This window comes from Musa acuminata, chromosome BXJ3-8, assembly GCF_036884655.1.
Source record: "Musa acuminata AAA Group cultivar baxijiao chromosome BXJ3-8, Cavendish_Baxijiao_AAA, whole genome shotgun sequence".
In the NCBI taxonomy this organism is placed as follows: domain Eukaryota; kingdom Viridiplantae; phylum Streptophyta; class Magnoliopsida; order Zingiberales; family Musaceae; genus Musa; species Musa acuminata.
In genome coordinates, this window is record NC_088356.1 from 8,799,224 (window position 1) to 8,812,035 (window position 12,812).

At 51.3% G+C, this 12,812-nt stretch overlaps 2 protein-coding genes across 2 annotated transcripts; both read right to left on the reverse strand.

The window, feature by feature from the left end:
* Nucleotides 1-3,583: 3,583 nt before the first annotated feature.
* LOC103993198 (bZIP transcription factor 29) lies at nucleotides 3,584-5,897 on the reverse strand. The gene is made up of 4 exons (XM_009413166.3): nucleotides 4,565-5,897; nucleotides 4,353-4,485; nucleotides 4,147-4,231; nucleotides 3,584-4,073 (listed from the first exon to the last, which is right to left on the reverse strand). Exons 1-4 carry the CDS (start codon nucleotides 5,689-5,691, stop codon nucleotides 3,859-3,861), a joined length of 1,560 nt encoding a protein of 519 aa, XP_009411441.2. The 5' UTR covers nucleotides 5,692-5,897; the 3' UTR covers nucleotides 3,584-3,858.
* Nucleotides 5,898-10,640: 4,743 nt separating this feature from the next.
* On the reverse strand, nucleotides 10,641-11,618 carry LOC103994237 (uncharacterized). Its single transcript, XM_009414571.2, has one exon. The coding sequence runs from the start codon at nucleotides 11,616-11,618 to the stop codon at nucleotides 10,641-10,643; it is 978 nt and encodes a 325-aa protein (XP_009412846.2).
* Nucleotides 11,619-12,812: the final 1,194 nt, after the last annotated feature.

Below are 12,812 nucleotides of genomic sequence, written 5' to 3' on the forward strand. Positions count from 1 at the left end.
AAAAGATTAACCATCTCCTCGTTATATTGAAGATGAGCTTTTATATCTGGTCATAAAGGGATAGAATATTCTATTGAATATTCTGTGGGGATGCAATCTCTAAATGCCTCCAATAGTCTTCTCTTGACCTTTTGTTCACATGGGCGAAAGGGAAGGGGAGGGGGGAGGCATGCAACCCATAATCCTTTGCCTTGGACCCTTGCTTATGTAGGCAAATGAGTGGAGATTGAACTTCATCTTCTCCTTCCACCCTAGACACTACATGATGATTACATGTCAAATGATGATTAGTTGATGATATACTATTTATCATTTGTCCCCCTCTCCTAAAGACATACTTTAAAGGGGTTTGAAGCGCAGCGTCTAATTCATTCATAACATCAAACTTATGCATCTTTGATCGATTGTCAACCTGGTGATATGTTTAGTTCGTTGGACACAAGTCTATCGTGCCCCTTATATCATCTAACAAGTCCATCCAGGACCACCTCTCCCAATGTTGTTGGTGGCGATCCATTGCCAACTTGCCCCTCGTATTGTCAAAAAACGCACATTGGTCAAACGGGATCAAGTTTTCCAACCTCACCATCTCATCCCAACCTCCAAACCTCAAGAAGTCTAACCCTTGCCTCTGCCAAGGCGGGGAGGTCGGGAAGCTTGACCCTCACCTTCATTGAGATGGGGAGGTTACGAAGCTCAACCCCCGCCTCCACTAAGGAATGGAGGTCGAGAAGTCTGACCTCGACCTCCACCTGAGGCGTAGAGGTCGGGAAAAGATGGGGAGGTCAGAAAACCCAACCCCGTCCAACCAATGTACATCTCTCTATGATACGAGGGCTAGGTTGGCAATAAATCATCACCAACAACGCTAGGGGAGGCGATCTTAGACAAACGTATTAGATGAACTAAACATGCCACCAGTTTGACAATGGATCAAAAAGGAATAAGTTCGACATGTTAGATAAATTAGACGTCGCACATTGGACCCCTTTAGTAAGAGCTCAAAAGCACGCCCGGGGGGGGGGGGGTGGGGAGGAGGTGGGGGGGTGTAGAGTACAAATAACATTGAGTACAACATCAGCTAATCGTCATTCGATAATAATCATCACGTGATGTCTAGAGTAGAAGGAGAAGATGAAGGTCACCATTCACTCATCTGCCTACGTGTGCAAGGGTTTAAGATAGATGGTTATAGGCCACCCCCTCTTGTCACCCACATAGATAAGAGTCCAAGAGGAGGATGTTGAAGGTGATTAGATGTTGCCTCCCTATAGAATATTTCATGAAATATTCTACCAATCTACGACCAAGTAGAAAAGCTCATCTTTAACACAATGAATGAGCTTACCTTTTTTTTATCATTCACGTACATACTCATATACCTCATATGACTAACTTAGGCGTTAAAGGGACCGAGTCGAGAAACCTCTTCTGACCTCGGTCATGTGCAAGTGGCACATCGGGATCTCTATATTTCTATCTTGGAGGCATATCGGACAACCCTTTGCTAGTCATATGTGCCCTGCAAGTCATTCACGTGAGTGATAACATGTATGACTTGAGACGCAGTCTTTTTGCTTATTATATTTTAATATTTATCATTTTATATTGCTTGTTGTATATATATATATATATATATATATATATATATATATATATATATATATATATATATATATATATATATATATATATATATATATATATATATATATATATATATATATATATATATATATATATATATATATATATATATATATATATATATTGTGATGTCCTTGAATATGTGCAATGAGAATCGAATCGTGATAAGATCACGATAATGAGACCGATTCGCCTTTAAACATAGATCATAAATAATCCCGGTCATAGGTTACTCGAGAGGGATATCGAGATAACCGGACAGACTGGTGTATTATATACCCATTCATATGATGGATGTAGCTGGTCTCATAGTTGCTCGTGTGGGGACACTAGGGATACAATACAGGTGCTCATTAGGGAATGAGTTCACTGATTGATCCGCTTACGGAATGTTGAATGGTTGATGATGCCTTATTGTCAAACAGCGATTCCGTAGCCCCGGTGGTGTGTCTGGTCCTTAAACTTGAGATACCAAGGATATCCTATATGAGTGCTCCACTCTTTGATATCAGACTTATAGGTTTGAATATCCCAGATCTAGCACAGCCGGTTATTAAGAGTGATAGTCAACCTTACGAGAGCTATTGAGTGTCGATAGAGAAGCATCCACTCTAAGTGTCATCAAAGGAATGTCCAATATATTCTTGCTCAGACAAATCTTTGGCCAAAGTCATTCGGATTGAGAGGGAAAGAGTTCTCCGGGAGAATCCGATTAGAGCGAGACTCGAGTAGAAACAGTATGGGTCTGACAACACCATGCCCGGTATACAGTCTTTGAGATATTAGATGGATGAGAGACTATAGGTATACGATAACTGATGATAGATATGTCCAATGGATTGGATTCCCCTGTATCATTTTGGGACTACAGCGTAGTGGCCGAGTACGTCCGTAATCGATGAGTCGAGTGAATTATTATAGAGATAATAATTCACTAAGCCAGAAAGAGTTCTGATATGTATGACTAATGGCCAGTTCGATATTGGGTCTAGACGGCCACACACATATGATAGGCATTGCGATGAGTAGAGGTTCTGATATGAGATATCCGCCGGAGTCTCTATCTTATTGGATATCCAATAAGCCCATAAATTATTGAATCATATTGATGAGATCAAATAAAAGCCCATGAGAGATTATTGGATAGAGATCCACTAATCTAAGAGGCTTGGGTAGTTGGATGGAGATCCTATACCAAATAGGGGAGGATCCATTGAGGTTAAGTTGATAGTGAACCTCTATAAATAGGAGGGCTTCAATAATTTATAGGCTAGAGCTTTTGCTTCATTTCCTATTCTCCTCTCTCTCTCCACCTCGCTGGAGTTTTGAGGAGCGTCATCGCAGCCCTGTTGTGTGGATCACCGCTAAAGAGGAGGGCGCTTGACCTCCTTCACCCTCTCCTAGAGATCTACAGAGATTCAGGAATATACAATCTTCCTATGTAACACAATCTATCTCACACGTGGTTTTCTGTTTCGTAGATTTTTGCGCCTCAATCTTTGCACGACGATGAACATATCTTTAGAAATTGAAAATTTTATTTTCTGTTCTTCCGCTACACATGTGAGGTCACCCTCAAGATTGTCCAACACCCTTCACATACGGATCCGAACCACGTTGGACTGATCAAGACGTCAATAATATTTTTATAGAGGACTATGACATCTTTTACAATTTCAGATATTAAATCTTTTATAATTGATCCAATATAACTAAAACTTTTACTTAAAAAAAATTATTACCTATTCAACTTAATTATATCATGTTATCTATTTCTAATACTACTAAAAAAATTAATTTAGTCCTATTTTATCGAAGACCTTTAATCATAAAGAATTACCTCCGGAACTCTACTCTTAGAATTAATTCGGAGTTTATAAAGTCAATTAATAAATAAGATGGATATAATCCAAAATCACAATGCGAAACGTGCATCTTTTGTTGGACCACAATCTCATTCTAGCTTTCACAAACTTCGACAAAAATACATAGATTTAGGACAACCTATACAATTCGAAACCTTTCAGCATGGTTATGATTTAAAGAATAGGTCAATTTCCATAAAATTCACGTACTAGTCCTCCCAAATAAACCAAATCTCCTACACCAAACACAGCAAATCTTCATTTACACAATTGCTGGAAGAAACAATTAAACAAGCCACCAATTACTTTCTTCTATATATTTAGAAATTCTCCCTTGTTGGTCAAATTACTGCTCAGATCTGGAATCCATTACCGTGTCATCCTGTTGTTTCTGTAGTTGGTAGGGAGGCACATGTGCACGTTGCAGCTTTGACTGCAGTTGATACCTCTGAGGATCCATGGATGCTTGTTGATTCAAGCTCTTGGAAGGATGAGCATCAGCAAGCCCTGTAGCAGCAAGCTTCAGACGCTGCACTTCTGCGGTCAGAGCCTCGTTCAGAGCTGCATAATGACACGACAACGGATTGGTTAACATCAGCTCCCAGACACCAATTTTGCAAGCGATAGGCTTTACCATCTCTCAGTTGCGCCTGCTGGTCCATAGCTTGAAGACGAAACCTCAGCTCGTGGTTCTGATTTGTGAGCCCAGCTGAGTCTCTCTGCAGATAGGAAGAGAATGGATGTGTAGATCAACTTTTAGACAACCTAAAGCAGGAGGAATCCATATTTGCTACAACTCTGTTTTGGGGACATGGAGGACAAACAGAGAACAAATCTCACTTGCAGAAAAGTCAGCTGCGTTGACAAATTGGTGGTTTCCGTCTGCAATGTCTGCACCTTGTGTTCCAACTCTGCGATGTACCTCATCTTACGCTCTTTGGAGCGGGCAGCAGAATGTCGGTTGGCTAATATCCTGAGACAGAGAGATCAAGTTAGCCGGAGATGATGGGAGAGAATTCATGCACAAAATGTTTTCTTTGAGTGTAGAAAACCTCTTGACGCGTTTAGGATCGGTCATTGCCATCTCGACGAGCTTCTCGTTCTCCATGATCTTCTTCATCTCTGCAGCAGTAAAAAGGCCATTGCCGAACTCTAAGCTGAAGGTGTTGGGCGCCACGTCAAATGAATTGGATTTAGAGCTCTGCCTCGCTCGTAAACCGGGGGAAGGCAGCAGCTTTTGCGGCTCCTCCTCGAGGTTGAACTTGCCCATGAAACTGTCCATCGAGAAACTCCTACAGTGCCTAGAGGTCGCCATGACCTGAGAAGGATCACCTGCAGCATTTCGCTTCAGCCCGCCCTTCAGATGTTCTTTCGCTTTGCTATCTGCTTCGTTCTCGCTACTGTCAGCGGCATTCGTCTTGGATCCGCTGTCTCTGCTGTTCAGATCCTCGCGGTTGTCCTCGGAGGAATTTAGCGCATCGAAGCCATCCAAATTCATGTAAGCGTTGAACAAGTCATCGCCCGAGACGGCATCGGCGTCCAATCCGACGTCCCAGTGGTTCTCCAGCTTCACTCCCGCCACCGTCAGCTTAGCAGAGTCCAGAAACCCCCCGGCGAAAGGGGCGGCAGTCGCGGCCTGCACGGGCAGAGACGGGGGGAAGAAGGCGGACGGGACGTCGCTCTGGGAGCGCCGGTGCGTCTTGCGAGGTGGAAGGTCATCCCTTTCCTGGGCGGCGGCGGCGGCGGCGTCGTTATTGGGCGGGAGCGGTGGGGAGTGGGAGCTGGGAACGTCGTGGTCGTCCATGGAGACATCCGCTGATACTGAGTCGGAGAGGGAGGTGGTCGACGAGGAGTCGCCGCGGCAGATCAGGGTCGGCAGTGAGTCGAGGGAGAAGAAGGTCGGTTGGGAGCGGGAACGGGAGTGGTGGCGGGCGACAGGTGGCAGCTGCTGCGCGGCCACCGCCAAGGGCGGCGAGCGAGGGGGGAGGGACGGCAACTGGGAGCAAGGGGAAGCGGGAGGGACGCCTGAGCGCTTCCCACACTCGGCGCCAATGTTGGAGTACGGCCCAATGGCTTGCGTAGCATTGGGGTTTACATGGTACTGCTGCTGTTGTTTGGAGACGGACAAGAATGGGTTGCCCGGCGACTGCTTCATCGGTCCAATGCCGGTTTCATCCATGCCTTTCGAAGCTAAAAAAAAGAAGCGGAAGAGGAGAAACGTGAGGAGCTCAAAGGAGACGGCGATGCGGCCGTCTAAAGAGGGCGACCCGTTAAATGCTGGGGAATGGTGGCAGACTGGCCCGGTGATGCGACACGCCGCTTCTATGCTCCTTCCGTCTCTTTTTTTATCAGAACGGAAGACTCGAGAGACCGAGAGAGAGAGAGAGAGAGAGAGAGAGAGAGAGGGGGGGGCTTTTAGAAGCTCGCACATGCCAGCACACCCCGTGACCGTGTGGGTCCCGGACGGCATGTCGCCTATGACTGAAGGCGTCGTCGTGTCGTGCCTGCACTCCACCGGCGGTGGTGAATGGATCCGTTCAAAAGGGCAAAAAGAAAGAAGACGGAGATTTGAGTCTCCCGAGAGAGGCGGTGTGAGGGTGCATGTATTAGGATTCGACCTGATACGGTTTGTGGAGTGGCTCTCACATTGCTCGACGTGGGTTCGAGACTCCATTTCTGGCCATCAACTTGCGCCTACGGAGACGTGGTTCCACGAATTGGTGCCTTACTTAGACACACCAGCGGTCGGGGTTGCCGTAATTACTGAGTCGGTGAGTCAATACAACGTGGGTTGACCTCGACAAAAGGCGCAGCGACGGTTTCGAGACCACGAGGCGGACGGTGGGGTGGGACCGCCTCGTCAAGCGCTTCACGTGGCTGTGCCCGGGTTTGCTTTTCCCGTACTGAGCGACCGATGCTTGTTCCAAAGTGGCGGCGACGCGTGTCCGCTACGCCTCATCCGGCGAGAGCAGCGTCCCGAACATGTGCACCGCTCGGGGCCACCAGCTTCGACAAGACATCCGCCGAGCCTCCGCCTGGTTAACGGGTCAGGGCCGCCGCCAAGGTGCCACGCATGCTCATCTCCGTCCCTGATCAAGAATTCAGAACAAGAACCATGCAAGTTATTAAAGTTGGCCAACGCATAGTTACTTACGCGCCTCCTTTTTAGCTGTGATGACGCCCTGAGACTCGTAAAGTTGGCCAACGCATAACCATGCAAAAGCACCGCAATCTCGTCATTATTCTCCTGTTCTCGGATCATTAAGCGCTCAACCACCGACCTTTGACTGCAAGAGTACCAATTAAGAGATGTGATGATATTAAGGACACTCATCGTAGAAGCTATTTATGAACCCTACCAATAGCAATAAAACAAGTCCTAATATTCATCACAAGCAACCATGACCAATGCGTCGCGAGTGAGACGATACGAAAACTGTGAATCCCACTCGAGCGTGATCGATGTCGTGAAATGCAACGAACGGCAGCGAGTAAAACACGGGAAACGTCTCGAGGAAGTGTAAGAAAGATCCAACCGTGCCATCAGCTACTGGAACTCACTAAGATCAATTACCGCTTCGTTAACCGTAAATGTAACCGCTAAAACATTTTTGAGAGCATGCAATTACACAACACAAATATGGGCCGAGTTAGCAACCGTTCAACATTATTCTGCCAGAATGTAAACCACGGTAAAATGATTTAACAAATAGAAACAGTGATAGCAGCCAAACTAAGCTGGGGATGATTTCGTGACTTCAGGTCATTTGGCTAAGAGTTGTGCTCCTCGAGAGAGACATGATACTTCGATTAGCCGTTCATCATCATCGCCGATCATCTTCTTCGGCGTAACTGTTTGCCGCTTGCATTATTCTGTCTGTGAACAATGGTTTTGTTGCTGCAAACAACTTTATGCCGTGGCCTCGGGGCCAACGCGGCTAGGTTCGGGTTTAGTCGCAGCGGTGGGTCACCGTTTCCTCCGGGAAAGGGGCTCCTCGCCTGAGCCTCGAGTCGAGGGTGCCTCATCTTCGTACCTACACACAGGTCGAGTCGGGATGCTCGACCCGACCCCTCCAACGATCAAGTTAGTAGATGGTCGCCAGGGGGTTGTTTTTTTTCCCTGTCCCCTCTCTCGGCAAGCAAGGGGTTTTATAATGAAGGGTTACCGCTATCCGATGTGATCGTTTGTAGGGAGCAGGGCTGTACTTCTGGTAACGTCTAACAGCTGAATTGGCATGGCGTGTAGGGCCAAGCCCGAGCAGGGTGTTAATGTGCCTCGGTTGGTGTTCCGGTCAGTTTGACTGAGTGTCGTCGGGTCGATCGAGGTGCAAGGCGTCATCCGAGGTGCCTGATGTTAATCAGGTCGTGTCGCCATTATTGCCCCTATCAGAGGGTGTCCTTCCGGTTGACCTAGCTACCACGGGACAGCGCGTGTCCCCAACTGTAACACTGTTGGGTCCCCAGGGCATCCCTCATCACTCTCCCCCCCCCCCATGCGGAGGCGTGTCGTGTGGTTTTTGAAAATTGCGTGGACGAGAGGCGCACCTAGGTCTAGATTCCTCGGACGTGCTGGTCATCTGTGGGGGCTGGTTGGGCCGGCGATTCGCAAGTCGGAGATCGAACTGGAGCGACTTGGGCTATGAGCCGAGTCGGCGAGTCGGAAGTCGGAGATCGAACTAGAGCGACTCGGGCTATGAGCCAAGCCGGCGAGTCGTAAGTCGGAGATCGAACTGGAGCGACTCGAGCTATGAGCCGAGTCGGTGAATCGCAAGTCGGAGATCGAATTGGAGCGACTCGGGCTTGTGGTCTGGGCCGGCGAGTCGCAAGTTGGAGATCAAACCGGAGCGACTCGGGCTATGAGCCGAGCCGACAAGTCGCAAGTCGGAGATCGAACTGGAGCGACTCGGGCTTGTGGCCTGGGCCGGCGAGTCGCAAGTCGGAGATTGAACTGGAGCGACTCGGGCTATGATCTGAGCCGGCGAGTCGCAAGTCGGAGATCAAACTGGAGCGACTCGGGCTTGTGGCCTGGGCCGGCGAGTCACAAGTTGGAGATCGAACCGGAGCGACTCGGGCTTGTGGTCTGTGCGGGCGAGGAGTTGCATCACGTTGGGGCTGCGTGCCACATGGTGCTCCGAGCGGGGCGACGCCGGTCTTGGGGATGGGGCGCTTCTGGGCAGGATCTTCGAGATCGGCGAATATGGGGGCCCTGAGGAGTCTTGATGGTTTCGAGGGCCGCGATTCACTTTTCTTTCCTCGGGAAGCTCGATCGTCGCCTTTGACTTATTCTACATAAGCTTCCCCTAGAAGGGTTTTCCCTATCTTTGTTTGGTCGCCGTCACTTCGTCTAGCCGTCGCTGCCCCCTGTTTGTTCTGTCCCTCGACTCAGCCTCTTCCCTACTGCCTTAAGTTTAGGATGTCTCCGCCTTCCTCATCCTCTTCTACCTCTTCTCCCGAGGGCTCCGGGGTTAGGCATTTGTCTCCGGGGGACGCATCATTAGAAGTAGGGGGGAGTTCTGCCCTGCATGCGAGCCTCAAGCTATGGCATGACATAGATTCAGTGGTGACGGAGGAATTTCTGGGGGAGCTTCGGGCTCGTTATTGTATCCCGGAAAGTTATAGCCTGTTTGCCCCTCGTCTGGGTCAACGACCGTATGATCAGTTTCCCCAAGGATTCGGGCTGACGGTGGGTGCCCTTGAGGTGGGGCTGCGGTTCCCCCTTCATCCTGTGATCGAGGATTGCCTTCGTAAGTGGGGCATATCATCGTCTCAGATGGCGCCAAACTCCTGGTGCTATTTGGTCGTCTTCCTCGGGGAGTGTTGTGCGGCCGGGATAGAACCGTCTAGGGCTCTATTTCTGGCTTGCTTTCGATTGTGTAGGGGTCGGGGCGGTTATTACTTGGCCGCCCGTAGTGGGTTCAAGATCAGCGGCGCCCCTTCCAACAACAAAGGTTGGAAGAGCCGCTTCTTCTTTGTCAGTTGCAGTCGGGGGTGGGGCTTCAGCACTGGATGGACCTCCCGTACTGTCGACAATGTCCTCCCGCTGCTTTCAGGCAGAGAGTCGGCGGATGTGAATCGTCTAAGGAGCATTCTGTCTTCTTCTCGGGCGATCGAAGAGATGACCGAGGAGTGGCTGGCCGATGCGAGGTTGAGCCCGGTTGCTGGGGGTATGGTTGTCTTCATGTTGTACGTTGTTTTTTGTCTCGAGCTATTTGACTGATCGGGTTTCCTTTTGCAGAGATGGTGAACTTTCAGTCTGTGAAGAAAGCGCCTCACACCAGACCTACTACAGCCCCATCTCGGGGTGGCAACGGCTCCGGAGATGTCCCGAAAAGGGATGCGTCTGAGGGTGCGCCGGGTTCTCCGAACACGAGTCGGCCTGCTAAGAAACTGAAGACTGCGGTTAGGAAGGTGTCTGCGAGGTCGGTCGCTCGCGAACGTGACTCCGCGGGACTGACGGGAGCTGTTCCACCGGGTGAGGGCTCGGGGAGAGCCAAAGGCAAGGAGGCGATTGACCTATCTGGTGGTGACCCCGCCCAGAGGGCATCGGCGCGCCCGAAGTCGATGCGGGACTTGTGCCGCGTCAGTCGGTTGGAGGGCGAGGGGTACCAGGCCTTGAGCATGACCAACCTTCCTGCTGGCGCGACGGGAACCTCCTATGCCCCTCGGCGGCCCGACCTCAAAGCAGACAGCCGCGTCTAGGCCGATGGGTCGGCTGCCCAGGAGTTTATCCAGGGGGCGATGCACCCAGCATTGGCTAAGGAACTTTATGTTTCCACCTCGGAGGTGCTGGCGGATCGGGCGATCAAGTCATTGGTCTGGGTGAGTAATGGCATTCCTCCCTTTGTTTGCCCACTCTCTTATGTGGGTCTTGATATTGATCCTGGCGTAGGGTCAACACTACGCTATGTCGTTGATCGACCGAGTCCTTGACGCTGGGCGGGTGATCGAGCGACAATCGGGCACCTACGCCGCACTTCGCCTCGAGAACCAAGAGCTGAGGAAGTCGTTCGGCCCGGAGGCCGTAACAGCGGTCGAACAGCGCGCCTCGGCTCTAGACGAAGAGGTGAAGCGCCTAAAGGCCGAGTTGGAGGAAAGCCAAGCTCACGCCCGAACGCTGGATGATGAACTTCAGACGCTCTCGAACGACATTGAGTCTGCCCGGTCTTCCGCTTGGGCTGCCGAGGAGGCCTTGAAGGTAGTCATTATCGTCTTGGTCCTTGGTTCTTCCCTGATGGTGACGGGGAGGGTGGTGGTGCCGAGCGGGGAGATGGAGTCCCCGGTGAATCCCGTGAGCGCCGAGCTCATGGGGATGAGGTCCTCGGTGGACAAGCCGAGCTTTTTAAAGGTGTCGAGGTACAACACATCGGTGGAGCTCCCAGTGTCAACCATTACCCTTTTCACCCGAGCGTTGGCGATCTGGATGGAGATCACCAGAGCGTCGTCATGATGGGAGCATTCCACCTCTTCGGCCCCGAAAGAGATTTCGGGTTCTAGCTCGGGTCGGGGGCGTTTCTCGACCATGCTCCGGGCATAGGACTTCCTTGCGGTTGAGCTGCTACCGCCCGCCGCTGGTCCTCCGAAGATGACGTCGATCTGTCTTTCGATGGGTATCCTGGGTCGTGGGGTCGCTTCTCGGGGTTCCTTGAGATAGCGACCGAGATACCCCCTTCTAATCAGCTCCTCGATTTGGTTCTGGAGGTCGCGGCAGTCTTCCGTGTCGTGACCATAGTCTCGGTGGAACCTACAATATTTCGACCGATCTTTGTGAGTAGCTTTTACGGGGTTGGGTGGTCGCAAAAGACCCTTTTCCCTGATCTGGAGGAAGATCTCGGTATGGGGTGCATTCAGTGGGAGGGGCGGAGGCCTCGGGAGCCGCGGCTCAGAATGGTCAGGCCTCCGGCGGGGTTGTGTCGCGACCGTCGAGGTGACGGGTCGGGGTTGTTTGATCCGTGGCTTCTTCCCGTCCGTGCGTCTTCCCGCCACCAGCGCTTCGCCGGCGACGTATTGGTTGGCTTGCTGGAGCATCTCGGGGATGGTGGCCGGCGGCTTCTCAATTAACGACCAGAAGAACCTTGAGGGCTTCAGCCCCGTCAGGAACATATGCATGATCAAAGAAGGGTGAGCGTCCGGATACCCACAGATCTCCGTGGCAAAGCGTGTTACAAACTAGGAGAGCGTCTCCTCCTCATGCTGTGATAGCGCGAGCAGGGTGGCCATGGAGGGCTGAGGTCACGTGCTGGCAAGGAAATTTTGCTCGAACTCCCTGGCGAATTGGTTGAAGGATGAAATTGAGGATTGGCGCAGCCGACTAAACCACGCGCGTGCTGGGCCCCTGAAGGTCGTTGGGAATTCACGGCACATCAACGCGTCGGACGTACCATAGAGGGCCATCTGAGCCCTAAACGCAGCGACATGCTCCACCGGGTCGGAGCCGCCATCATATGTTTCCAAAGTCAGCACCCTAAAGTTGAGGGGAATGAGCTTTTCTTGTATTTCCTAAATAAAGGGGGATCCGCCCGAGCCGCCCTCACTCGATTCGCCCCGCGATTTCTGAAGTTCGCATCGGAACTCGTCCAGGCAACGGTTAACTCGGGAGAGTTGCACTTTAACAAAGCTGTCCGCCGAGTCAGACGATACGGTGTCAGGCTCAAAGCGGGGTTGTGCGGCTTGGAGGGGCGCGAGCGAGTTGTGTGCGGGCGAACCCCTTTGGTCCGTAGCTCCGTCTCGAGTTTCACCTGTCGCGGCCTGTTCCGTGCTTGGCCTTTGTTGCGTCGGGTCGGTCAAAGCGTCCGTCAGTCGCATGATTTGGGGGATAAGTGGGACAAAGGTCTGCATCATCTCTGCCATTGCCTGTACTTGCTTAGTGAGGCCGAGAAATGCCTCGGGAGGCACGGCCGGGGGGCCCGCAGCGGGTTCCGAGGGCGACAACCGTGGGTCGTTGAACAAGCGCCAATAGCGATCTGGCGTTGACGTCGGGATTTCTCTGTCTCCGTGGGCAAGGGGCTGATCTCCGCGCCCAGTAGAGGGGTGATTGACTAGTGGTTCCCCCTCAGGGGGGACTCCCGTAAGATGTCCTAGCGACATGCCCTCCTTCTAGCGCCAAAATGTTGCTGCGAACAACTTTATGTCGTGGCCTCGGGGCCAACGCGGCTAGGTTCGGGTTCAGTCGCAGCGGTGGGTCACCATTTCCTCCGGGAAAGGGGCTCCTCGCCTGAGCCTCAAGTCGAGGGCGCCTCGTCTTCGTACCTGCACACAGGTCGAGTCGGGATGCTCGACCCGACCCCTCCGACGATTAAGTTA